Raw genomic sequence first — 26,502 nt, 5'->3', positions numbered from 1 at the left:
TCATAGATGTGACTTAACAGTTTAAAAATATGTAGGTTGAAAGTATAATTGTACAGAGAAGGTGTCTCCATCCTGTGTGGTGTGTGCATGTTTTCTTACAGTATGTTATTCTAACTCCCAGGGGCAGTCTGCAGCAAAGCGACAAGGAAAATTTAAAAAGGTACTGAATGTTAGTTTTTGAAAAAGATATACTTAAGTCTTTTTGCATATGACTTAAAGAATTTGTCTACCAGTATTGATTTTTAATTTGTCTCCCTCATCTACCTCCTTAGTCCTGGGTCATTTGCTTCAGCACCTTAAAAACATCTACTGGTAGAATGGCAAAACACTACTGTATTACAAGGCTGAGAGGCATGTGAGCTTCTGAATACTTCTGCAATAAGTGCCATAAAAATGCATATGATGACTAGTGGTCTGTAATGATTATTTCTGTAAGATACTCAGGAATCTTCAGTATTTGTAGTCAAGATTTTCAGTGGCAAGATTTTCAGTGTTTACAATGACTTTGGTATAGTTGTAGAAAAAATAGTCCAATAAGGAATTTTTCTTAGCAGGGATGGAGTTGACTGAAAAGTCTCTCAGTTCAATATTTAGATGTATTGGAATGTACCTTGTTTTGAGTTGGTTTGTACACTGATGTAGCAGGTAGTGGAATTCAGGAAGAAAATGTGAGTAAGGTGTATCTCAGGGAGGTGGAGGGAGGAGTGATTAACACAAGTGTTGAGTTTTGTGGTTTCTCATACTTTTACATTAGGTAGTACAATGTATTCCTAGCAGACAAAAGACTGCTTGTCTTTTTTTTATATAAAAATCTATTTTAACAATATACCTTTATAGAACTAGTGTTTAGGTGTTTGTTTTTTCTTTTGTTCGTCTGAAGTTCTGAAGCTATTTGCATTCTTTTGTTTTCACGGTACTGTCTTGTGGAGTTCAGGATTCTTGTTAGAAATCAGGTGTGAGAACTATGAATGCCACAATTGATTGCAGTAATCTAATTTTTTGTTGTATTTTTTCTCGTTAATGCTGAGCTGGAAAACTGAGCCTGTTAACTTAATCTGGTATTGGTGTAATAACTGTGAGGGAATGTGATCAGGCTTTACAAGAAGGATTTTAATGTACATTGCTGCAATTGTATTTTAATATGCATCTGAAATTTATGCAGATCACTTCTGGAAAGGTGATTTAAAAACCCGTGTGAATTCATGGTTTCCAGTGGATAGGATATAAAGTCTTCACTAAGTGGATCTGTAATAAGGTGGTTAATCTCTAATCGTAACTTAATTTCTTTAACAAAATGTACTGAACAGATCCAGGAGGCTACATGTTCTGTTTTATTGTTTGTTTGGTTTTTCTTTGCTTCTAGAGCAGATCTGTGTTCAGGTCCAAGTAGTGTACCCACCCAAGCCAAAATAAAAACTGTTCCTTTTCTGGATACTTCCACCTATTACTTGCAAGAGGCATCAGCCTACTGGCAGTGAATACGTAAAAGCACACTGTGTTTCGGTGCATTGATCCATGAGAGCTCCATTAATGAATAGTTTTTTGTTTTTTTTTTTTTTTTCCCAAGAATACAAGTCTGTGGGCTTCCGAGTTGACAAGTTTTGAGTGTTTACCCTGCCCTGTCACTTCTAAGTGTATGTGCAACACAGATATTTTTCCATGCTCAAAAACTTGTTTCTGTATCTCTTATGTGGCCTGGCCAGTCAAAAAGGTGCATGTAGATTATTTTTCAGAGATAAGTCCAGGCCCTCTTGTAGTATTAGGAGTGTTTATTTCCAAGTCTCATTTTTATTTTATGCTAGTTCTGCTCTGATACTAATGACTACTCTGCAGAAAAAGTTTTGCTTTTGGGGTGTGGGGGGTTGTTAGCTTGCCACTATGTGCATGATACTACCAGAAACCCAGGGTGGGCATTTCTTGTAGTAAAGTGCTTCTGTTTTGCATGAAAGCAGTTTGAGGTTATGCCAGAAAATAACACCCTGATTTTCCAAAGAAGACATTTAATTCTTTTGTAACTAGACAAAAACGTCAATGGGTTCTTTTCACATAGTAAACAAGAGTCTTTGCCTTACTGGAAACACAGTGCAGAATGGTACACCTAATCCCTGATATTCTGCTTTGAGGACTTGATTTTGTCTGAAGACAATAATAGAAACACTTAGGTGTGGGTTTTTTACAAAGTATCTTTCTGTCTTCTGTAAGTGCAGAACTTTTTTTTATTTAAAAAAAAATACGAAGTTCAGTTGTCAGACAGATAGGATAAGTGTAAAGTTCAGAATTCACGTATGTTTTCCTTTGAACTGGTCCCCACTGAAGTGGAGAGAACCCCACTGTCTTGGCATGGGAAGCTGATTTACCCCTAAAAGTGTGCTTGTTTCTTAATGGAGCAGCACATGCTAAACAGCTGCGTGGGGGAAAAAGCAGTGGTTGTGTACCTTACTTCTTTCACAACCTAACTTCTGTCATGCAGTTAGAATCTGACTCTTCCCTTGTCTCCAGCTTTTGTCCTGTATGTGGTCAGAATGGAAACAGAATTGACTTTTTCTGGTCTGTAGGAAACAATTTTTTTGTTACCTTACATAATGCAACTTTTGAACAACAATATCATAGGATCACAAAATAATTTGGGTCAGAAGGGACCTTAAAGCCTGTCCGGTTCCATCCCCCCTGCTGTGGGCAGGGACACCTCCCACCAGACCAGGTTCCTCAAAGCCCCATCCAGCCTGGCCTTGAACACCTCCAGGGATGGGGCATCCACAGCTTCTCTGGGCAACCTGTGCCAGTGCCTCACCATCCTCAGGAGAGAATTTCTTCCTTATATCTAATCTAAACCTACCCTTTTAGTTTAACACTATTCCTCCTTGACCTGTTGCTACACTCCCTGACAAAGAGCCCCTCCCCTGCTTTTTTTTAGGCCTCCTTTAGGTACTGGAAGGCCACTGTAAGGTCTCCTTAGAGCCTTCTCTTCTCCAGGCTGAACAACCCCAACTCCATCAGCCTGTCTTCATAGGAAAGGTGCTCCAGCCCCTTGAGTATCTTTGTGGCCCTCCTCTGGACTCATTCTAACACTGCCACGTCCTTCTTGTGCTGGGGGCCCCAGAGCTGAATGCAGTGCTCCAGGTGGGGTCTCAGGAGTGCAGAGCAGAGGGGCAGAATCTCCTCCCTTGCCCTGCTGGCTAAAGGACAGAGCTCATACATCTTTCTCCCTACTTTACCATCCTTTCCTATGCACTTATAGATAAATGGCAGTGAAAGCCTGATAAATATCTGAAGTCAAATGTAAGAAGAAATATGTTGGATTACTTCTTTCAGCATTAGGCGTTATTCCTGTCTAACCAGGAGGCCTTCAAAAATACAATGAAGTGAATGTATCTGATCAAATTTTGTGTCAACCTGGCTGGTGACTCTAAGGAACTAGATCAATTTTCAGTTAAACAAGAATACTGCCTTAAAAATAACCAATGTTATGCACGCTGTTTGCATCTTAAAGTAGATATGAATTCCTTACATGCTTTCAGCTGTGTGTATGCAGACATCATATGCATGGTATTCATTAAAAGGAAAATGAGACCACGGATGTGTTTCTTCAGGAAGTTTTTTGCTGTGCTTAGTTACTCTGTTGAATGCTTTGAAATGCAAATAGCAGTATTTTTTAGGGCTTTTCCACATGAGGTACCAGATGTCAAAGCATCAGACAGAAGTCTAAATTTAAATGTTTAAATTTAATGGTTAATTTTTAGCGTAGCTCTTTTGAGCACCTTGTAGATGTTTTATGCATACAGTGTGTAGTTCTAGTGAAAAGGAAACCCTCTGAGGCTTATCAAATTGTGCACGGAGCACACTGACCAAAGTGTGTATCATGTATACTTCCAAAGTTTTTAATGTTGCTTACTTTTTTTAGAGGATAAACAAAGGGTAGTAGCTTCCTCATTAGTTTGAAAGTTGCCTTCAAGTAATCTTTCCAGCGTATAATATGCTTGCTCACTGCCATTCTGTCTGTAGCTCTTGCGAAGAGTTGCCTTTCTTCTCCTTAAGCTCTGATGAGCCTTTCTTTAAGGGCAAGGACACTGTCTGGGATGTTCAGGTAACTCAGGGGCTGCACAGTTCTCATGGAGGCGAGGCTTGAGAATGGACAGGCCATTTAGATACATAACCCCAAACATGTTGCCAAGTACCCTCAAAGAGAACTTTAAGGAAGGAAATCTTGAAATACTAGAAGAATATTTCTAGGAAGGCAGGTTTCTTTCTTAGGAAAATGTTAGTCTCAGCATAGGATCTATATTAAAAAAGACATTGTAAATTACTGATTCAGATTTTCTGACTGGACTAACTTTGTAGGCATTTTAAAATGTTTGGTTTGTTTTAATGAAGTACATTGTTTCTACCTTTCTAATTACCTTAGCTAGCCCCTGTACCACTGGGTCCTGACTTCTGTACCCTCTACTGCATGCTTTTGCCTTCATGATGCGTTTTGTCACACTCTGGCCTAGGTACTGCTGAGGTCTTGTTTAGGTGTATTGCCTGGTCGTGCACATCATACTTGAAGTGCACGTGTGCAGAGTAGTTCCTGTGAAAACTACACTTTAATGTGTACTAGTGATCTAAACTAGGTTTAAAAAAAATATCTGTAAATGTTACTTTTGTGCTTTACCTGTAATTACATATTAAATAACTGGAAGGATTGTCTTAGGGGGGGGAATACTGCCACTTAGTCTTACCAGTATAGTTTTCAGTAAACCCTAGCAAGCCCCTGATCTGTTTGGATTGTCATTCAGATAAAATTTTTCTGCCTCAGTGTTCTTCCATAGCCTCAGAAGTGTAGTGCTTAAGTCCATTATTCCAAAGTTCTGCATAACAGTTTGTAATAGTCACCTTTATACTCATTAATTGAGTGAAATAAATCGTGCACAAGATTTTATTTCATTATGCAACACTGACTTCATTTATGGGAAATGTATTCACGTAAAATCTATTTTGGAATAATTGGTTTGAATACCTAAATTGCCACAAGAATTGAGCAGGCAACACAGTAGTTTACGTAATATTCAACAGGCTAATCGTATCTGGAGGATTTAAACTTCTCTGTGAAATATTCTCTATATAGGCTGTCTGGACATGTGCCCTCAGAGTTTGTAAATGAAAAACACAAAAAAACCATCCGCCCACCAGCTGTAATGTCTTAGAAGCAATGACTAGAGTCTAATGCTGGCTTATTTGGAAATGCATGTATAAGTTATCTCAGGAAGTGGGCTTCAGAGCATTGGCTAAGGTCAATTAGGATTTTCATTTTAATAGCTGTAGCTGATTTTCATGTGATATTTGTCAACTAGTGTAGCATGAACTCAAACTATAGTGATATTTCATTGCTAGCATGTAAAGTTTTCAAAAATAAAATCCAGCTGTTGTCTGCTTAGTATGAGCACAGCTACAGGTGAAACTGGAAAGAAAGTCTGTAGCATCAAACTGGGAAACAGTTGACTGTGGATGCACCTGCTTTTCAGTAGGCACAACAGGGAAGAAATACTCTCTCAGAAGGAATAAATTTGTGTATCCTGTGGTGTAATTCATGTTTATGTTACTGTAGTATTTTTAGAATTCAGTCACCTTCATTTGTTTGTTTAGTACCCCATTTGTAGGATAGAATCTCTGACTCCTTTGCCTTTTAACCAAACTATTTGCTTTCTTTAAAAACAAAAAAATTAAACTTGCAATTCCCTAACTAATATTATGTAAAATTATCTGAATACAAAAATATCAGATATGTTCAGTCTTAAGCTTTTTTTTGTCTTATACCAAGTGTGCTGTTCGGATACTTAGATCCTCATATTGTGTTTTTTTTTTTAAAAAAAAAAAAAAAAAAGAGCTAGAGCAGTTTCGGAATTCTTAGTGACATATACGTTTGCTCTTGGAATCCTTACTCACTGTATCTATAGCTCAGAGTAGTTGCTTGCTATGATTTAGCTTTTCTATCACATCAGAAAGTGTACTGTATCCTTCTCAGTATGTGCCTCTTTTCCCACCTCCAGGATGTTCTTACAGTTCATTATCATCTGATACCATCACCATCAAAGAGTAAAAATGGCAGCAAAGAAAAAGAGAGAGAACAGGAAAAAGAAAAAGATGTAAAAGAAGAATTTGCTGAAGCTTTACGAGATCTAAAAATACAATGGATGACCAAGTATGTGTGCTGTCATTACTACACAACCTTGAAGCAGCTATACAAAGAAACTATATGTTTAATGCCAGGATTAAAAACTCCAGAATCTGTACTTTCATGTTCTGTCCTTCTCTCTTCTAGGCTGGATACCCCTGACATGTACAATGAGTTGAAGGAAGCCTTTCCTAATCATCTTCCTCTGTATGTTGCAAGACTTCATCAGCTGGATTCTGAAAAGGTTATTTAACATTACAAAACTTTGTCTCACTGCATCTGTTTTGCCTAAACAACTGAATCTTTCTTCCCACGTGTTTGGTCTTGAAGTGACTGCTTTAGCTGTACTTAGTATAATAAAGCAGAAATTTCTAATTAGACTGGCAATAATATAATAAGCCACCTCCCTAACGTGAATCCCTTAACCCTGCAGTAGAATGAAAGCCTTCTAAAGTATGTTTGCTTATCATTTGTTCCTTATTCAGTTCAACATATGAAAAACATGTAAACATGAGAAAGCTGCTTCTTTACTGCTTCAGGTTACAGTGGTATTATTCTGAACAGTGGTACCTGAGACAAGCACACTTTCGATTGTGCTCCTTCACTGAATTGGTAATTTCTCATAGAAGAATTGCCCAGACAACTGGACAATTACTGGGGACAGTAATCCTTTTAAATAACACGGTTAAGTCCATCGTATGTCAGTGTTGCCAAAAATGAGAACCATGAACTATTAAACAAAAGTCTACGTATATTTTTTTGTTCATCTTGAAGATAAACAGCTTCATCTGTATGTCATTGTTTTTAGTCAGAATTTTTTTCTGTGTATTTGATTCTGATTTTGCATTTCTTTGTGAAATGAACAACTGCTACCATTATTTGTTAAGAGGATTCATTTGTACTGGAAGAGCTTTTTCTTCCTGTAAAAACTGCATTTTGCTTATACGTACCTTGTATTTTACAATCTATTTTCAGTAAAATGTAGTACATATGTGTGAAATCTTGATAATGCAGACTTCTCATCAGGAGTTACTGCATGAAAAGTTGGAAAAAACTCAGAAGTTCATATTGAATCACGTCCTGTTATTTCTGTGTGCCTTTGCAATTATCCTAGTGGTAGTAAAATCAACAATCAATTAGTATGATTTCATATTGCTAAACACCTTTTTATTCTTCATTTAGGAACGTATGAAAAGACTTGATGAAATTGTTGAAGCTGCAAATACTGTAATCTCTCATATTGATCAGACAGCGTTAGCAGTTTATTTTGCCATGAAGACTGATCCCAGACCTGATGCAACTACTATAAAAAAGTACCTACCCAGTAAATAATTTTCTTGCATCCTATTTTTCTAATCTATGTACCTTGTCTCTGCTGTTAAGAATTGGAATGACTATAACATTGCTAAATGACTTACGAGTTGTTTTTCTTCAGGCACAAATAGTTTCAAGTTTGCTTTCAAGAAGTTTTCATTCTTTATTATATTTCAAGAATGCAGGAACACTGAAGCGTGCAAATTTTTGCTTTGAAATGTTAAATAAACAAAGGTGCTTTCAGGATGTAAATAAGACCAAAAAATGGGGTATTAAGTTTGTATAAAGCTAAATCTCAAATCAGAGGGAACACTAGGACCTTGCTGTGGAGGTGTGTGTTTGGAATGCTAGCTGCCTTTTCATAATACCTTGCAACCTCTTGGCTATGGATTAGAGGGCAAAATTGACAGCAGTTTTAGAAATAACCAATTGCCAAAGATTTAATTTGTGAAAGGCATAGTGACCACACTTGTGCTTACAAGTATTTTTGAGAATTTATAGTTTAGTTTTAGATATGTTCCTCTGAATTACCAGTATACATCCCTAGGAAGACAGTAATTGGAACGTGACACTGTAGTCTGGAGAGTAACTGGTGGATTTTGTAGTGCGTGTTGAGGTGTTGTTTTAGTCACAAATACAAGAGCAACAGGTTTGAAGATAAGTCCCTTAAAAGAGGAGGTGCACATTTGCTTGTTATTTTAGATAAAATACAGATTTCAGTTGTGAAATGAGTCTATCTGTTCTAACTTTCCTGAATATTTGCATATAATTCTAGAGTTGCTGATATAAAAACGAAGTTATGCCATAATACATTTCATTCTAAACATTTCTTGGGAGGTTGACCCATTAGATCATGTGGTTGAATGTAACTTCTGAAATTGAACACCAAATGCAGCGGTGCTTTAAGTGCATGCAATTCCTTTGAAGTCAGCAGAATTGTATCTGCTTATGTTAGTGTTGGATTTGACTCCGTTTATAATGCCAAGAACTGTAAAGCTGTATTTCTAGATGCTGGCTTATGCAGTTTTCAAATCCTGAGTTATCCTTGCCTTAAAACACCAAAGATGTTTCAGACTTGGAAGAACAATTGAGTTTGTATAATGCAGATTATCTCTAATTTTTTTTCCAATTATTTTTATTTATGGTAAATAGCTTTATTTTTAAAATGGTCTGTGTGCTTGTTTTCATTTCGTGTGTGCTAACTGCTGATAACAATTAAAATCAGTACTGATTCTGTTCGTAATGATACATCTGTGAAAAGTCATTAATATTTTTTCTTGCTATTTTTATCTAGTGAAATGGAAAAACAGAAGAGTACTTTAGTGGACGCCCTTTGTCGAAAAGGAAGTGCACTGGCTGACCAGCTTCTTCATCTGCAGGCCCAAGATGGGGCCGCTTCCAGTGATACTGAAGGCAAAGATGAAGATCACGAGAGCTGCTCAGAAGCCTTGACAGAGACATTCTGGGAAACAACAAAATGGACTGATCTTTTTGACAGCAAGGTAAGAGAGCAGAGCAGACTTTTTCTTTTGCATGTTGTATATTTAGATGATCTCTCCCGGAATTATGCACCACCTTTGTGAGCACAGCCTCATACGTTCCTCTCTTCTGCTTTTTCACGCTGTCCCCATAAGTTGTGCTTCCTTAATGACCTTTTTCCACAGAGGTTTTGTGAAGTCTATGAGAACCGTGGTAAGGGATGGCTCTCTGCATGTTAATGTAAAGGTTAAGGGAAGGGTGTACAACAGTACCAGATTTCCAAAAAAGGTGCTTGCTTTATTGAATTGCTTCTTTCTGTACCTTTCAGGCAATAGTTTGGTTTAACCTCTGAGCTGTTCCAGCTGTACACAGGTGTGCAGCATCCCTTCTCTGTTCAGTCCTGCATTCTGTAGGCTCTTCTACACTATGGACAAGAGAAGTTTTGTGTTTTGCTGTTAGTAATGTCTATAGAGGTAAAAGAAGAAACCCTTGGAAATGATTACACTTAAATTGATTAGCACAAAATTCTCTGTTATTTCAAGGTTCCTAATCCTGAGACTTAAGTTTGTCTGCTTCGTTCAAGACAGCTATTCCAGAACAAAAATCCCTTGAGGCATTATAGTAGCATTATAGTTGTAGGATTTTTAATATTCTGAGTTGATTTTGTATGTTCAATGGTTGCGTTATTCTGTATTATTTAATTAGTTGCTGTGTGTAACTCTACATATGGCTGTGTTAGTGGAAGATGATGTGACCAGTGTATTTATTTATATTTCAGTTAAATTGCCAAAGCACTTCAGATAGTTACAAAAGAAAAAAATTAAATTACTTAATTTACTTGACAGTAAGGACTCTTCCTGGTTAAGAACTTGTGCTTGAACTGGAGGCCTGAACAAGAAGGTTGATGGTGTCTACCCTCACTTCTTTAGTGTATATATTCTTGTACACATACATCTTTTAAGCATTCATCTTCTAATCTTTAACCAATTATAGTATTCTGTGGTAGCAGATTTTATGCTTTAATCATGTTGTGTGTGACATGATTTTCCTGCTGCCTATCTTTAAATGCAGTATTGTGTTCCAGTGTAGTGAAACCTGTCCTACTTTTATCTTTTGGTTGTAAACATGATGAGAATATTTTCAGTGGAAAAACTGTCAGTATAGTCATCCTGTTGGAAGCTGATCAAGAAAAGCGTTTTGGTCTGGAATGAGTAATTCTGTCTTGAATTGAACAGATTAGGGATTTGAACCTCTCTCTTGGATCCAAGCATGGATCCATGTCTAAGTTCATGTTCAGGTTTCGCTCTGAAAATAGATTCTTCTTTATGGTTAAATTAGAACTAAAAGGCCAACTTTTTTTTAACCTTGTAGTAGCATTTCATATGTAAATGACTTCTTTCATGTTATGCAGTGTGTTTGTTTGCTTTCCCTCTTGGTATTACCAGTCAAAATGAAATCTAAACTGATTGGGGATACTTCTAGTGCAGAAATATTCTAGAGTGCTTGGGATATTTTGAATCTGGTGGCTTCTGAACGTGGAGAAAATGAGTCTATTGTACCCTAATGACACGGGAGGTACGTCGTCCCATGTTTTTCTGCAGCCTGTCCTGTACCCATACGTAGCCTCACTTACTCTACCCATCTGGCCCATGTACAGTTTGTTTTCTGTGGTCTCTCACTGCTGAACAAATTGCCCTGTATCAGCACAGTTGTGATTACTAGCATGCGTAGTATTATATTATGAAGGCCACAAAGGTTAGGGGACTGGAGCATCTGTTGTATGAGGAGAGGCTGAGACTGTTCAGCCTGGAGAAGAGAAGCCTCAAGTAGATCTTTTCAGTGTGAATAGATAGGTGGTGCTGGGGCAGCCAGGCTCTTTGCACTGTTCCCAGCAACAGGATGGGAGGCAGTGGGCAAAAACTAAAACACATGAGTTTCTACTTAAGCATAAGAAAAAGCTTTATTCTGTGAAGGCGATCCAGTGCTAGAATGAGGTTCCCATGTGGGTGTTGAAGTCTCAGTCCTTTGAGGTATTCAAAACCTGATCGAACACAAGCTGGGGCAATCTGTTCTAGGTGGGCCAGCCCTGCAGCCCCCTGCTACCAAGCCCTTGCTATGAAAACCCAATACATTTGCATAGCTTGTTAGTTTCTGCGGTGCTTTTCTTCGTGCTTTGTGTGATCTATAAGCCTGTATGTTGGTCAGTAATTATGCAGTGATAGTTTTGCTATCAATTTTTTGGAACTGAGACTTAATTTTTCACATTTTTACTCTTACATTTTCTCTTTCTGGAAACTCTGAAAGGGATGAGGAGTGAAAATACTTAGGTCTTAGTGGGATTGAGAACCTTGCTTTGAAAGGAGATAATAGTGCGCTGTAATAATTTTCCCTACTAACAGATTTGGAGAAAAGGACTAAGGCTGGAGTCAGGGAAGTTATTTTCAATAAAGAAAAGGTTTTTGTTTCTCTTCATTGTGTTACAGAAATTATATGCTTGCTGATGATCATATTCTTTCATTCCTATTGATAACAGGTGTCATGTTCCTCTAGTAGTTTTCTTGAGATCTAGCTGTAGTTAGCAGTTACACAGTTCAAATGAGATGTTTCAGCTGTTAGCACTGTGGTTTCCAGCCAGTGAAGGAGTGTTATTTGTGTGGTCATTCAAAAACATAAACGTATGATGAGTATCCAATTAAGCTTTTTTTTAAGGATCACTATTAATGTCCAAGACTACAGAATTGTATTATGGTATGGCCTGACACAAAAAAGCATAGGGGGGGAAAAAACCACAATTATATTCCTCTTATCTTCTGTTGTAAACGCTGAGAATAGCAATACATGTGTGTCATGGGCTTTTCTTCAAAAAATGAATTCAACACTTCTAAGTTCCTCCATTCTACCCACTTCTGCCAAACTGCATCTGATGTTCAAGCTGTCATGTCAGTGTCTTCTGTCCTATAGACAGGCCAACAGAATGCTTTAAATATCTACAGTAGCATTTGGTCTTCCTCCTTTGTAACTTTTTATTTATGTAGAAGAAGCAGTACTGTAAGTTTTCAGCTTAGTGTTGCATGCAATGTTCTGCTTTACTTCTGGAGTATTTTGCTATTTTAAAAACAAATTAAGCTGCTTAGTGCAAATACGTTTATTTTGAAGACTGGTAGAAGGAAATTTTAAGTTTTGAAAATTAAGAGGAACCTTACTGTTCATGTAGCTTGCATCCTTTGAGGAGGGGAGTTTAAGAATAGTGTCGAGGACTTAATTTTGTAAAGTAATATTTAAGGCTTCAAAACAGATTCTAAGATTGTTAGAATACTTACCAGGTATTGTTGCTTGAGTAAGGTCAATAGCATCCATTCTGTTGGTAAAGATCTTTAGCCCAGCTGACCTGTGCTCAGCAAAACTCACCTTAATAGTAACCAAGAAAATGACTGTAATAGTTTTTCTGTAATGATGCCCTGGGCAGACTTAAGCAGGAGTGATAAAATGAAGTGTGGTGGCTTGGCTATATCGCCTAGCCTTGGATGATTGCCTTGCCTTTTGAAGAACAAAAGTTTGGAAGAAGGTAAAGTTTGAAGTAATGATGTAGGATCAGGAATAGACCTCGTATAAATGTCCTTCAAATGAAGGAGTCCTCGAAAGGCAGCCAAGTTATTCTAATGTATGAGGTTGGAACTTAATACGTGGAGCTCTTAAAACATGGAGCTCTTGTCTGTACATGAACATGGCTTTGGGTCATTGATGCTCAGAAGTTGGAACAACTGGGTGAGAACAAATGGAAAAGAAGCACTAGAGTTACTGCAGTGATGATTCAAGTGTTTGTATGGCTTTAGATAGAAATATTGCATTGAGAGAAACGTGGTGCTTCTACTTCAAAGCTTCACTTAAGTCAAAGTTCATTCAGATGAAAATAATTAAAAAGCTAAGTGAATTTCTGAAAACCAAAAGAGAACGTTTTCTTTTATGTTGTTTCTAAAGGTGAGTTAAGAATGTTATCACACACAGACATGTTTCTGCTCACCCTCTAGTAAATCAAGTGCTACTACTGGTTTCACCTCTCTTCTGCTGTTGAAGCATGTGTGTTACCACAGGGCGTTCTTAAGTTCCTTTAATTTCTTCTTTTCCATTGAAGTGTCATGATTGTCATCATTATAGCAAGTATGTAGGGAAGCTGCTGCTGTCTCTTGATAGTGAGTACATTGTTCACACTTTCCGCTATTCTAGTTAAATCATTTGTTTCTGAAGCTTAATTTTAAATGACACAAGAAAGAAAATACTTAAGTATTCTGTGCACAAAAGCATTTCAAATACACCCTACTTGAAGCAGTTCTATTCAGCCAGTATTTGTTTGATCATGCTAACACATTTGTGATAGTGCTTTAGGTGTTTTAGTATTGGAATATAAATTCTGGAATTTTTCTTCTACTCAGAACATAATTTCAAAATTTGTTGGCCCAAATCCCCAGTTTTAAACAAAACTGCTACAGGAGACTAGTAGGATTTGCCTGTTTGTTACTGGGACTGACTCATCTACTGAATTTAATGCTTGTTAACCTTTAAATTAGCTGTTCGGGGATACAGAAAAAGTCATGTTTAAAAATAAGTAAACAAATAAAATACCCAGACCTTTCCATCCTGCCTTTTAAACATCTTTAGCCTGGAGTGTTTTTCATATTACTGTCAGGTGCAGCTGTCTCTTCCAACTGATCGTATTCAGTCACTGTCAAAAGCTTGTTACTGTATACTCGGTTCCATGAACTCCCTTCCCTTTCTAGAAAATGAGTCAATTTTTGTATGAATATTGCTTTTATTTGTAAGGAGGCATTTGATAGAGCAGAGAGTCAGCAAAGGTAGCCAAGAAACCTTAGTTTATTGCCATAGATGTATATGAACGTGAAGAAACTCAATTGCTGGTAATAAGCGTGACAACTTCAATATTCTTACAAGTGGTTGGGGTGTGTGTTATCTATAGGTTATATTGTGTAACCTAGCATTGTAATTATTTGTAAATGTAGGTACGTTTTAATGAACAGTTCAAATAATGAAGTAACTGATTATATAAGTCTGTTTTCCTTTTCCTATGTATTGGTATGAAGGTACAAATGGTTTTATTAGGTAGTTTAGTATTGATGAACTTAAAACATACTGGTTTTTAAAGAGCATTTTCAGGCTTTAAAATACTTCAGCCCTGCAGATGTCTTGAGATCACTTCAGAACTCTGTCATCCAAAATACACATCTCTATGTAACCATCAGCAACTTAGGCAAGTAATGAGGAGCTCAATATCCAACTACCTCTGCAGGTCACGCATTTAGTATGCTTATCACAGGCCATTAGCTTGGGGAATGTAGTATTTAACAGTGATTCCCGCAAACCCATTATTCTAGAAGTGCACATTGGTTTGGGTTTTTTTATTACCCTTTGTTTATAGTTCTTTGGCCAATCTCGTCCATGTCAAGGCCAGAAAAGCTGGCCTTTATGTTTATTGAAATTATGAAATAATATGAAATATTGAGAATTCATTTCTACTCTTTCATATAGCAACTGCTTTTGTATATAATAAATTTATTTGCTGTTGTTATACATTCTGATAGCAGCTGTATGTTATATCTTAATAGCACTCCAGTTTACATTTTGCTTACACATATCAAGGAAACATTATCTTCATTACTGTGGTACTATAAAGCTTGCAATATTTTAATTATAAGGCTTACCTTAACCAATATATGCACAAGTTATAAAGTATTATTTCTTACCTAATTTTTTGCTTGTAAATCCGTACTGGTTTTAAAGCATCTATTATGTTATTCTTAACATCTGAAGTGCTAACAAACTTTTAGTAGTTTTGGTTAACTTGCTTACAGCTGACTTTTTTTTTTATCAAGCACTAAGACAAATTATCATCTTTTATCAAAAAGTCTTGGAGCATTGTTTTAAACTTTTGGTCCAGCAGATTTTTTTTATTATTTTTTTTGTGTAGAAATACCCAAACTTTTATTTGGCCAGAGCAAGGGTGTTTCGTAAAATGCTTTGTTTTCTTGCCACAAAAACTCTAGGAAGCCCTGTTACGAAAGAAATGCTGTCAAGTGGCTTTCCTCCTGCCTTTATCACTGGTGTTCAGTAGCCATTCAAAACTTACAGGGTCAGGTAAGAGTTTTCTTAATAGAGCAGTGACGTTATTTTTGGTTAGCCTCTAATATGTTATATTTGCTGAGAGCTCCAATGCATCTTTCATTTGATTTTGGTTTATTTGTTTGTTTCTGTTTTTGTTTTGTGGTTCTATCATCTTTCCAGAAGGGATTTTTTTTGTTGTTTAGTTTAACCAATTGAGTCTGCTAATGGACCCACTGAGCAGTTATTCAGAAGTGTTTGCTGATGTGTTTTGCTCTAGGAAAATATCCAAAATAATTGGATTGAGAACACAGCATGCAAAATACTTTTCCAATAGCAATATTTGGAAAATCTGTATGTGAATGGTGCTGTAAGCTCATCGTTGCATATATGTCTGTGCTTTAACTAATACGAATTGTATTCAAAAGCTGTTGTAGCTTAAGTGAATACTTCAACAGAACAAAATAAGTACTTGAAGACAGAAGAACGAGCAACTCTGAGTGCTTGGCATATACTTCAGAGCTTGAAAATTACACCTTTTCTTTCATGATAATTGTGTTATTTCTTCTTCTAGCTCAGTCTTTTAAGCATATATCCTGCAAAGAATAGTGTGTGCAATTAACACTCAGTATAAGCGTATGCAGGTAGCTGAAATTAGGAAGGGTCTTCAGTCCTTACAGGATAGGGATGTCAGATTCCTTAACACTTATATTTCTGGAAAGTATGTACATTTTTGTATTGTAATACAAAGTATTTTTTAACATCCTTGAAGTGTTTCTGTTAGCTTCTCAATTCTATGTTTTAAGTATTCGTTGTTGGGAAAATGTGACTTTTATTGGAGGAGTCAGAGAGGAAAAGGATAACTAATTGTACTAAGCGAGAGCAAATGAATAGTAAACTTTAGTACCAGATTTCATAAAAACTTTGCTAACCACACTAATACCATATTCTCCAATTTTGGTGCTGTCACTATTTGAGGGAAAAAAATAATAAAACCTACTTAGTATGAGTGTTCCAAAGGAAGTATATGAAGCTGTGCTTAATTTGGCACTAATTCTCAGTGTTGTAACTCGTGAAGTAGTATGAACTATCTGGCAACACCCTGAACACCCTGTTTGAGTGTTCAGAACCTAGTTTATTTTACATTATCTCTGAAGTAGACACAAACATTTGTATGTGCTGGTTATACCATTGACAGGTATTGTAAACTCTCTCTTTGGAGTTTGTATCATCAAGGGGAAGCTTTGTTATAATCTGTTCTTAATACAGTATCAATATTGAGGAGTTGGCCAAAATCTGAGGCTTGTCTTCATGCTTACCTGTCTTCATTGCTTGTTTATAACTATGTGCATACCTGTGTGTATGTATATATATGTGTATTTATATATACACACATATATACTCATACATATATACATATATATATCATTCAGTATATATGTTCATACTTGTTTCTGCAGTAAGTTCATTTCCTGGGAATCGAAACTCTCAATTGGGTCTTTGTTTCTGTGGGTCAAAGATACACCTGACTGGTTCTTGGTTATTATTTTTTTAGTTATTTTATACCGTACAGTTGCCTCTAGCAAATGGAAGTCCAAAGAAGCTAGAAATGTGGTGAATAAAAAATTTGAATAATGAAATCTGTATTACATTAGATATTCTGAAGTTGGACGTGTTCAGGAAGTCAGAAGTAGAAAAGTTTTGTTTATAACTACTACTGTGAATCATCTGTTTCCCTGCAAAGAAAAATGCAAACTATTTTGTGCATATGTTTTACTTTAAGTCACTTCTGCTGCCTGAGCAAAATCTGCTATTTCTTGCTAAGCCTTGTAGGATTCAAATATTAAAATATCTAAATTGTGTTTGTTTTCACATTGTAGGTTTTAACTTTTGCCTATAAGCATGCATTGGTAAACAAAATGTATGGCAGAGGTCTCAAGTTTGCAACAAAACTTGCAGAAGAAAAGCCAACGAAAGACAACTTGAAGAACTGCATTCAGGTAAGGTTTATCTAGTAAACTAATGGGCAGTGTTAATACTGAGAAAGCGTTTAAAAGTAAGAGAGGTATAATCCCTTTTATCTTTTACGTTGTAGAACTTGCCAAACTTTAACACTTTAGCCTTATTCAGGTTTTTGTGGTTTGGCCTATTTTTTTTTATTTCTAGAATATCTCATTTTTAATTATCACTTTTAGCAGATTTACCTTCTGGAACTTAGTGTAGGACAAAAAAAAAAAAAGTTGAGATAATTTAGCAAAAAAAGTATGTATATTTAAATCATATGATGTTGATTTTTAACCACTGCTATTGTTAGCATTATTAATTGCAAATAATGCTAGTAGAATATAAGTGAGGAAGTAATAGGAATTACAATAACTCCTACAAAATTCTGTCCTACAAAATATTTGTGCATTAAGTTGAAAGACTAAATTGTGTGGAATGGTTTTCTTTTTCCCCCCTTCAGGGTTAAGTAATTCAAAGGTCTCCAGTCTCACCTTTCTAATTGTAGACTTCTTAAGTAAGATGTTGATTTGAATGCAGTGTTCGTTGGAAGGGTTTAAATAAATCCATCTCACTTTTTTTTAATGTTTGTTTCTCTTCAGCTAATGAAGTTACTTGGATGGACTCATTGTGCAACTTTCACTGAAAACTGGCTTCCTGTCATGTATCCACCTGATTATTGTGTATTCTAGAAAAGTGACAATTGTAAACCGAAAGCGATTCTATACAGGCAGGATATGAAAAGATAAGTTTGACTTTCTATTGGAACGCATGTTTTCATTGCTGAATGCTGATTATTAAATTGTGTGTATTTATCAGTAAAGGCACCTGGGTACAGCTTAATACCTGTTAACCTAACTCCAGTCATCAGGGAGTTTCCTTATTGTGCATCCCATTGCTGGCAATGGATGTGCCAGAACTGCCAACACGAAGGATTTGGAATTTGGAATTAGGCTGAAAAAGCTTACTGCATGCACGTTAGGTTCTTAACTGTTAATTTTAACTGCAAACCTGTAAAAGCTCTGTATTTTTTACAGTAAAATGAATTTTAATGTTTGATCTTAATTTCATTTCCAATTGTATGAAGGCCTTAAAGCTACTTCAAGAGTAGCTAAAAACTTATTTATTAGACTAAAATAATGGGACATCATTACCTGTATTGTTTGCAAGAGTTTACATTTGTGGGTTTTTTGTTTGTTTGTTTTTTAAGAAAAATTCAACCTCTCAAACTGTTACAACATGTAACTAAGAATTGCTGATTCATAGGTGCTCTTGTAAATTTTCATTTTGGAGTGATTTCAGGCAAACTCAAAAATCCACGTGAAGCTGAGTATCAGGACAGGCTGATACGTGTATAAAAGTGCCAGACAGTTAAATCTTAATCAGGTATTGTAAAGCTATACATATATGTTTAATAATGTTAAAAGTGTAAGACAACAGAATAAATGTGCAAGACTGAAGATCAAAAAACACCATGTGCACTCTGATACTTTAAAAGATTATTTTATAATTAATAAAAACAAATAATGAAGCTAAAAGTTGTATTGGTTTCTCCAAGAGTACATAAATGAAACTTGCTGAAACAGAAATTCACCATACAAACTGCAGAAGTTCAGTGCAGCCGAGAAGATCAATGCTTTCTGCTAATGCCTTTCTACTAACTTATTACTACTAACATTGTTCTTTCAGTGGAGTGAAATTGGTCTGTTTGAACAAAATCGTGCATGTGAACCTAAGACAAATGACTGTATCATTGTCTTGCCCATTTTTTTGTAACTCATAATGCAAAACTCAGATACAACTACAACTTTACAGACATAAATGCACAGAGGGTGCACCATAATACTATATCACATTCCAAACTGCAAGGTGCTGACAGATCAAAATCAGTTAATTGTTTTTTTCAATTCTCTCTTACTGTGGCTTTAAGCAGCTTGACATTTGATTCTGGAAATTCTGCTAGGATGGTTGTATCAAATATACTGCTAAGTTTTTCCAAAAATTCATAGTCTGTACTGAATCTGAATTTATTTGCCCATAGTAATACTGTCCCTGGCTGACAAAAATACACCATTGTTGCTAGCAGGGGATCCAGAGCTGTATGGTGGTATACAACATCACTTGCCAGTAGGAAATCATAATGGTAAGTTGATGAAGGGAAGTCTTCATTGAGGCCTTCTCCCCATACCAGTTTTCTCACTTCAGGTTTGTGGATATTCATATTTTGTGTATTACTTGAAATATTAAATGAGAGATTTTCAAGAACTTCAGGCAAATCAGTTGCTGTGACATAAGCTCCTAAAGAAAATGTTTGTTTTAATTCATAGGTATATAGTTGAACATATTTATGTATAACTTTTATCTGTATAATCTCCCCCAGCCTTCCCCTCAGCAATAACTAGGGTAGTTACTTTATTAGCAAAACTGTATTTGACAATAACTTTCATTTTTTAAAAAAGCAGTGTCAAACAGTCTTAATTTCAACTGTTGCTTCATTGCTTTAAACTGACAGGAGCAGATCTAGGTTATCTTTTGTAAGAAATCCAAAGGAAATAGGAATTTACTAACCTAAGATGCAGGCGACAATGGAAACTAAGCCTGTTCCAGCGCCAATTTCCAAAACTTGCTTGTCTTTGAGGTTGAATCGTTCTTGATTTGATTCCAGATATTGAGATAAAGCCAGTGCCTAAAATATCAGTATCACGTATCAGTTAAGCTGCACAACATTTAATTTGATTTTTTATGCTGTTTTTTATACAGTGGAAAACACCGAAGGCTGTAACATAAAGATAATATGGAAAGAAACATTGTGTCCTGTTCTTTATATGAATTCAATCAAACAGTTCCTTTTTAGTTTCAGGTTTTGTGAGGTACAAGTTTGCTACACACATCTATACACTTTGTGATTCTTCTCACAGCTCAAGACAGGTAGTGTTCAGGTGTGAACTGTACACAGAACAGCAAATGAGGTTTAACAATATGCACAAAGTCATGTTATGGTTTATAATACTGTTATACTTTATTATCATAAAATAGATTTGGGCTTCAGCAGAGATTTTTGGAACTCTTTTTTTGCAAAGGATTTTTTTTTTTAATTATCCACTCAACACCTGTCTTGATGATACTGTAAATTTCAAAGACAGTTTACTGCTGCATAGGAGAACAAGTATTGCTTATCAGGTGTTCATAAAAAAAAAAAAAATAAACAGCCAATTTATTTGCTATTCATAATTAATGTAAACAGATGCCAAAGAAATTAACTTGCCCTTTTGCTTCTCTTCTTTTGGAGTGATGTTACTGTTTGAACTACTGTGCTTTTCATAATACAACACTGACTACCTGCTCTGGGAATGCTGACAACTAATGAATCACCAGGCCACTTTGTGCCACTCTTGGTTTTCTTGGAAAGTTTTACCATCTGCATTCTGACACCTGATTAATTTGAGAACTGATGCTCTGACATAACCAAAATAAGCTACTGTTTCACTTATCCATACGCTTCTTTTTTTATTTTGAAATTCTCAGCCATTTTTTGTGAGCTTTTTCAATAAATGTGGATCTGGAAAATTCTGAAATCCTAATTTTCATGTCTCCATCAGTTGACCATCTGTTCCCATTAAAGACACATTTCTGAGTCTGCATAAAATTCTGTTTTTCAGAGCAGGGAGAGCAAAGACCGGAGCACACCTCTTTGCAAGTATGGTTTTCCATACTGCAAAGGAGTTATTCCAGACTGTTCTGTAAAAGAAACATACTTGTTTTAAACTCCTTTATGTAATCTCTCACAACAAACTCTCACATTTTTCTTCTTTATTTTCCTTCTAGTAATGGTGATTGTTTGCATCCCAGCAGTGACTGGAAACATGGAAGAAGCTTGAACACTTCTATCCATCTGTTTCCAAACACTTTTTTTTAATATCTGCATCCAGTTAACAAATAGAAAGATGTGTGTGTTGGTGGTTTTTTTTCTCCTTTCCACTTAAAGGTGCACGTTTTAAACAGAATTTACCATTTGTTCATTTACATGTCACAGTTGTTTTAGTCCAAACGGTATTAAATTAGCCATAAGGCAAAGCTTTCTGTTGAAGACACAGCTTGGTTCTGCACAAGGAAGCCTCTGCTGTCATCTAAAGAAACTTCATTAAGATTTGTATGCCGTTGTCATGACTGACTTTTCTGTCGTGTCAACCTTCTGGATGCTGTGTTGAATACTTACCCCGGGCCATACCACTGCTCCAAAGTGTTCTATGGATTCCTGGATGACGATCTGGTGGCCTGCGTAAGTGTAGTGCTCTTTGTCAAAGTAGTGGGAAACTCTGGGAACCCAGTTCTGCAGTATTTTAAGAATTACTGGTGAATCTGTGAGAGAAGATGAAATTTGTATTTTATATGCATGTGTTTACATGCAGCAGATACAAACACCGAATTTTAGCATTTTTTTGTCTTTTTATACTCATAACCTTAATTAACTTGATAGGCCTGCTAGAAGAAGAGGAGGACCAATAGAGATCTAGGATGCTAAGCTTCTTTTTACAAAAAGTAAAACATCTCCACTTTAGGTTTTACATCTTACATTGAAGAAATTGCAGCATTTTTTAGTGGCTATCATTTTTTACCATATGTCCACAAAAGGAGGGTTGCGAGATACACTTTTTAAGTATGTGTTGAAATACATGATATACTGTTCAGTAAATGTCAGTACTACAGTTGTGTTAGCATGTCTCATCAGAGCAGGTAGCCTGTTAGCAGGATATGGTTGGTGATACAAAATTAACTTTGGCGGCAAAAAAGCTTGCTTTGGCTTGCATGGACTTTAATTGATGGCAGCCTGGAATCCATGGTAGGTGTTCAAGCAGTTTAGCCGGAGTTGAAATTTTGTAATACCACAGCTTCAATAGTGCCAGCCCAATTAATGCACGTTATAATCATCTCTCTGATGGTAATTGAGAAATAATCCTCAGATATCTAAATAAAATCCAGAGACCTTTTAAAATATATTTATTAATTATGAGATAGAGTACTTTTTTCTAGATTTAATGTGATAATGGGGGGAAGTAGAAAAATAGACTTCAAAATGAAAAGTGACAGTAACATTTACTATTTCAAGACTAAGGAAAATGAAACTATGCAATGCTAGCATGCCGTAGCAGTATTTAAAGTGGATTAAACCTGAGTTGGATTCTGCTGTTGATGATGCACATGTGGAGCTGCAAGTGCAGTTTTCAGAGTCATACTGCTCTTCACAGGCTTCTTCCTCAGTTTGGCAGTCCATTACTCTTTGTATTTTGTTGGGGAACCGTGGCTGCTGTGTGGAGATCATGGCACAAAAGCTGAAATAGAGAAGGGAGGGAAAAGCTTGAGGGCACTCCATATAATATAGGAGGGAGGAAAAAGTGAGAAGTTTGGGTGGGTTTTTTTTGTTTTGTTTTTATGGCACAATGAGGGGGCGGAACACCATGATGAGAGGTGGCATCCCCACTCAGGAGGAAATTGCTATAAGCAGTTTCTGGTAATGCAGTCAGAGTTCTCATTTTATCATACAAACAACAACAATTTATCATAATGTCACTAAATTGATACCGCTAATCAGTCTGAACAGTGAGCTCCTTGCACATTGAGCTCCTTGGTGTTCATACAGGTTGAAGCAACAGCTAAAGAAGGTGAACTGTCTTTCAGTGTCTAAGACTTCTTATCAAAGTCATTTACCATGCCTTAGGACTTGGCGTTCCTGTGATAAAACTGGTTAATTTGCCTTGGTTTTGCTTTTGTTACCTTCACCTCTCTGCCTTCTCCTGCAGAACAGCTAATTGAATTGACCCGAGATGCAGTAAACTGCAGAGTGCGTAGATTGCAGTTAGGAAATAATTGCAGTGAGAAGATTGGAACAGCGAGCTGCTTTGGAGAACAGCACATGTGTCATGTGGCTCTGCATCTCTAGTGCACGTGGGCAGCACCCAGCATCGTAAGGAGCTGTTTGATACCAGCTAGCGACTGGGAGCAGGGATGGATCTAAATCTGCCTGGGGAGAAACAAAACTGCCGATGAAACTTTTTGCTTAATGTGAGTTTTAATCAGTGTTACATACACACATACATAAATGAAACTGGATCTTGATTTCCTCTGGCCAGAGGCTGTACAAATTCACCCTTCCCATGTATCGTGATGGTTGGAGCGTGCTGAGTTTTATCCATGACTGGCCTCTTCCCATTCTCGAGAAGGCATGATTGCATGATCTCTCCACCACATGTCCTGCCCTGCAGACAGGGTTGTGTAATTTGGGTTGCATCACACCGCAGGGGGCTCCTCTGGATGTCTTGTCCAGAAGGGGGAGAGGTTTGGCAGGGTCCCGGAGGCTCAGCAGTGTCTTCAGGTAGTTTTTTAAGGGGCAGAGTGACTGCTGACTTGTGTGGGTGCTTTATTTGCACACATGATACTGACACCATTGCAGTTTTACTGATACCTGATATATTCCTTATTGCTACTCTGTTTATTCACAAGGACAGGATTTATGTTCTGACTCCTGTAGCAATGCATTTGCTCAAAAGTTGTGGCGGTGATTCTCTACTGTTTAAAAAACAGAATGCTTTAAAGCACTTTGATTTTTACACATATAAGTGGTTTTTTTTTGTTTTTTTTTTTTTTTGTTGTTGTTTGTTTGTTTGTTTGTTTCCCTCAGAGGGCTTCCATCTAGCTAGCAACAAGTTCTGGCTGCATATCTTTTGTATATAATTTAAGATATGTTGGAGGTAGGCAGGTAGGAGACTGAAGATAATGCTGCAGCTACAGCATTCCCTGGCATTTGAGTGCGTGCATCAACGTGTTTGGTTTTTTTTCCTCCCAATTTTGATAATGTGCCTCCTTAGAAAACAGCAATGGTTTCTATGCAGCCTCACTTTTCAAAAGTATACTGCCTGTTTTCAGTAATGCCTTTTTTTTCGTATCTGGAGCTATAATAAAATCTGATCATGTTTTAATGTTATAGGAAATTTCTGGGAAAATATATTAATGCTTATGTAATTGGCAAGGTATGAAATGAAAATAGAAGAATCTGTGATAACTGATGACTGCTGTGGCCAGGAGAAAAACTAACTTGAAGACAGTCTTCTGAACATATCACACTAACACTGTGGTGAGCCTGGAATGGTCCTTAAGTCCCTAAGGAGCCTGAGCTCCTAGAGGACAGTTCTGGGGGAAAGGGTTTATTTGCTCTGCATTTATACATCACTTATCACAATGGGCTTTGGTTTATGGCTGGACTTCTAGACGTTATAGCATTTATATCTTTTCATAGGTGTAACTTTTGCAAATAGAAAGTTATTCTTTTATACAGCCTGCTGCCATAACTATTAATGATACATTTCATGAACTGAAGTAAAAATTTGTTGTTTTCTTTTTAGCTACAAACTATGTGTAGTCTGGACTCAAGTATATTAGCATCATGGGCTCAGTGATGAACAGCTTTGTGTTATTATTTTAAATGACAAACTACCTGAAGACAAGTCAGTGTTGAGTAAGCTCATTGCACATAGGTGATGTCTGCATTATTACACGCCCTGTGTGTAAGATGGTCAAGTTGCTGCTGTGTGACTAGAACTGACACTTCTTACTATTCTGACAATTTTCTGATCAATATTTCATTGAAAATGATACATCTTACAAAAAAAAATGTAATAATAATATGCCAAGCAGAATCTATTCCCTTTAGAAACTGTTGGCGCTCTCTGATTGTTCACAGCTAATTTCCTTGCAAAGTGATTCTGAAGGGAAATCATCTAAGCTTTGTAGTTTCCAAAGTATTTAAACTAGTATTGACTTCATTAATGGACTTTAACTGTCATGAACAAAATGGCTTACAAAATCACATTTGATTTCTTCAGAACGTGAGGAAGAGAACAATTGACAAAGTTATGTCTATTTATCAATGTTACATGAAATTAACAAGGTAATAAAATACTAAAGGGTGAATTGAACAATGAATATAAACCTTACAGTTACAGCTTACCCCCTATAAGAATAAACTTTCTGCCTCTTAACCTTCATTGCTTGGAAAGAGCTTTTTAAATCTGACTACGTGGAGGGAGGAAAAAAAAAAGGAAGAAAAGGTAGGTTAGTGAGCAATACTGTGCCACTTCAGCTGTGAATGCAGCTTGGCTGAAACATTTATTTCTTTCACAAAGTTATACAGCATTGTCTGTTTTAGTCTGAATTATTTGGCAAAAGCCACTTCCATCTGCTCCAATGGGAAATGCAGTTGCACTGCGTTCTTTGTGAGTTAGGACATAGCATGCTGTGCGCAAACATCAGTGTTTCCTTGGGTTCATGCAATATCCTTATGTTCCCATGCACTGAATAATATATATATGTATATATACACACATATATAAATATATATAGTGTCACACATACATATAACATATATGGTGTCTGACACATATATAACATATATGGTGTCTGACATGTATATAACACATATATATAGTGTGTGTGCATATATATATATATATATAAAAATGCTAGGAAATAAATATCAGCGCTAGGAACATCACTATAAACCTATACCATATGTGAGCCCACAAGGTAAATGCATCAAAATACTGAAAAGCAGCAGCGAATGTCAGTCCTGATGAAATTGCAGGAGTGGGGTGTGCCCTAGTGCGTTGGCTGGCCTGGCTCTCTGCAATCGAGGAATACAGCAAGCCCTGTTCCCCGTGTTAGTCAGCAGAAAAAAAAACACGCTGCGGACAGGGTTAGCGGGCCACAGTGGCAAAGTTACCTGCTGTGACGGAGGGCGCCGAAGGTTCCTACGGGAGGATGCCCGCTCCAGAGGTTTTTATAGGGGCACGCACCTGGAAGGGATTGCCCTGTGCCGGTGGGGGGGATGGCGGGCTATTTACAGCAACATTACCAGGCACTACTGCCTCACGCTAAACTCTTTTCCAGCTGCAGCATGAAACGCAAACGCTCCTGGACTTTGCTCTCCGAAGCTTTCCAGCCTCGGGAACGAAACCTCAGCCTCCTCCGACCTCTTGCTCTGTTTTTCCAGTCTGCTCCTCGTGTTGGCGTTACGATCCGCAGTCCTGACCCAAGTGAGCTCCTGAACGTGGGCAAAGTAGCGCAGTAGTAGCAGTGGCTGTTTGGCGGTAGCTCAAGCGCGGAGAAAAGTTCACGGGGCTGTGAGGCTGCTCCTGCCAGGGGCTCTGTGTTCCCGTGTAGTCTGCGTAAGCCAAATGCGTATTCCTTTATATGCTTCAAGAATGGGAGGGTTATGTGCATTTACCACTCCGCTGTGCTTCTGCCCTCCCCTCTTCTTGGAGTAGATTTATTAGGAAGAAATTAAATTGGAGTAGAAAAGTTTGAGGGGAGCTGTGGAACTTGCGAGGCTGGAAGACAGCCCCTAGGTGAATGACTGAGGGTGGACAGTAGGAATGAGAGAGGCGGGTGGCAAA

The 26,502-nt window shown here is 37.1% G+C and overlaps 2 protein-coding genes across 3 annotated transcripts in view; one reads left to right on the top strand and one right to left on the bottom strand.

The window, feature by feature from the left end:
* Nucleotides 1-18,526, top strand: part of TPP2 (tripeptidyl peptidase 2) — a 48,795-nt gene extending 30,269 nt beyond the window's left edge. Inside the window, exons 24-30 of one of the 2 annotated variants that reach the window (XM_048072683.2) lie at nt 122-160; nt 6,027-6,178; nt 6,299-6,395; nt 7,334-7,464; nt 8,760-8,967; nt 16,936-17,055; nt 17,659-18,526. In XM_048072683.2, coding sequence (XP_047928640.2) covers nt 122-160; nt 6,027-6,178; nt 6,299-6,395; nt 7,334-7,464; nt 8,760-8,967; nt 16,936-17,055; nt 17,659-17,748 — 837 coding nt within the window. In that variant the 3' untranslated portion in view covers nt 17,749-18,526. The remainder of the gene's footprint in view (nt 1-121; nt 161-6,026; nt 6,179-6,298; nt 6,396-7,333; nt 7,465-8,759; nt 8,968-16,935; nt 17,056-17,658) is intronic. The other variant, XM_048072684.2, reaches the window with a different exon arrangement.
* Nucleotides 18,527-18,766: 240 nt separating this feature from the next.
* On the bottom strand, nt 18,767-26,175 carry METTL21C (methyltransferase 21C, AARS1 lysine). Its single transcript, XM_048072699.2, has 5 exons — nt 25,830-26,175; nt 22,226-22,386; nt 21,273-21,415; nt 19,625-19,742; nt 18,767-19,354 (listed from the first exon to the last, which is right to left on the bottom strand). Exons 2-5 carry the CDS (start codon nt 22,374-22,376, stop codon nt 18,960-18,962), a joined length of 807 nt encoding a protein of 268 aa, XP_047928656.2. The 5' UTR covers nt 22,377-22,386; nt 25,830-26,175; the 3' UTR covers nt 18,767-18,959.
* Nucleotides 26,176-26,502: the final 327 nt, after the last annotated feature.

Source organism: Anser cygnoides, chromosome 1 (genome assembly GCF_040182565.1).
Source record: "Anser cygnoides isolate HZ-2024a breed goose chromosome 1, Taihu_goose_T2T_genome, whole genome shotgun sequence".
Taxonomy (NCBI): domain Eukaryota; kingdom Metazoa; phylum Chordata; class Aves; order Anseriformes; family Anatidae; genus Anser; species Anser cygnoides.
Note: the sequence above shows the minus strand (reverse complement) of the source record. Positions and strands in the feature narration are given on the sequence as shown.

Bases quoted from the DNA above. Each gene is read 5' to 3' on its own strand.
- METTL21C (XM_048072699.2), bottom strand. From the start codon at position 22,376: ATGATCTCCACACAGCAGCCACGGTTCCCCAACAAAATACAAAGAGTA. The intron at 19,743-21,272 runs GTAAGTATTCAA...CTGATATTTTAG, and splicing joins GAGCAGTGGTATGGCCCGGG to GCACTGGCTTTATCTCAATA. The intron at 19,355-19,624 runs GTTAGTAAATTC...CATTTTCTTTAG, and splicing joins CATTGTCGCCTGCATCTTAG to GAGCTTATGTCACAGCAACT.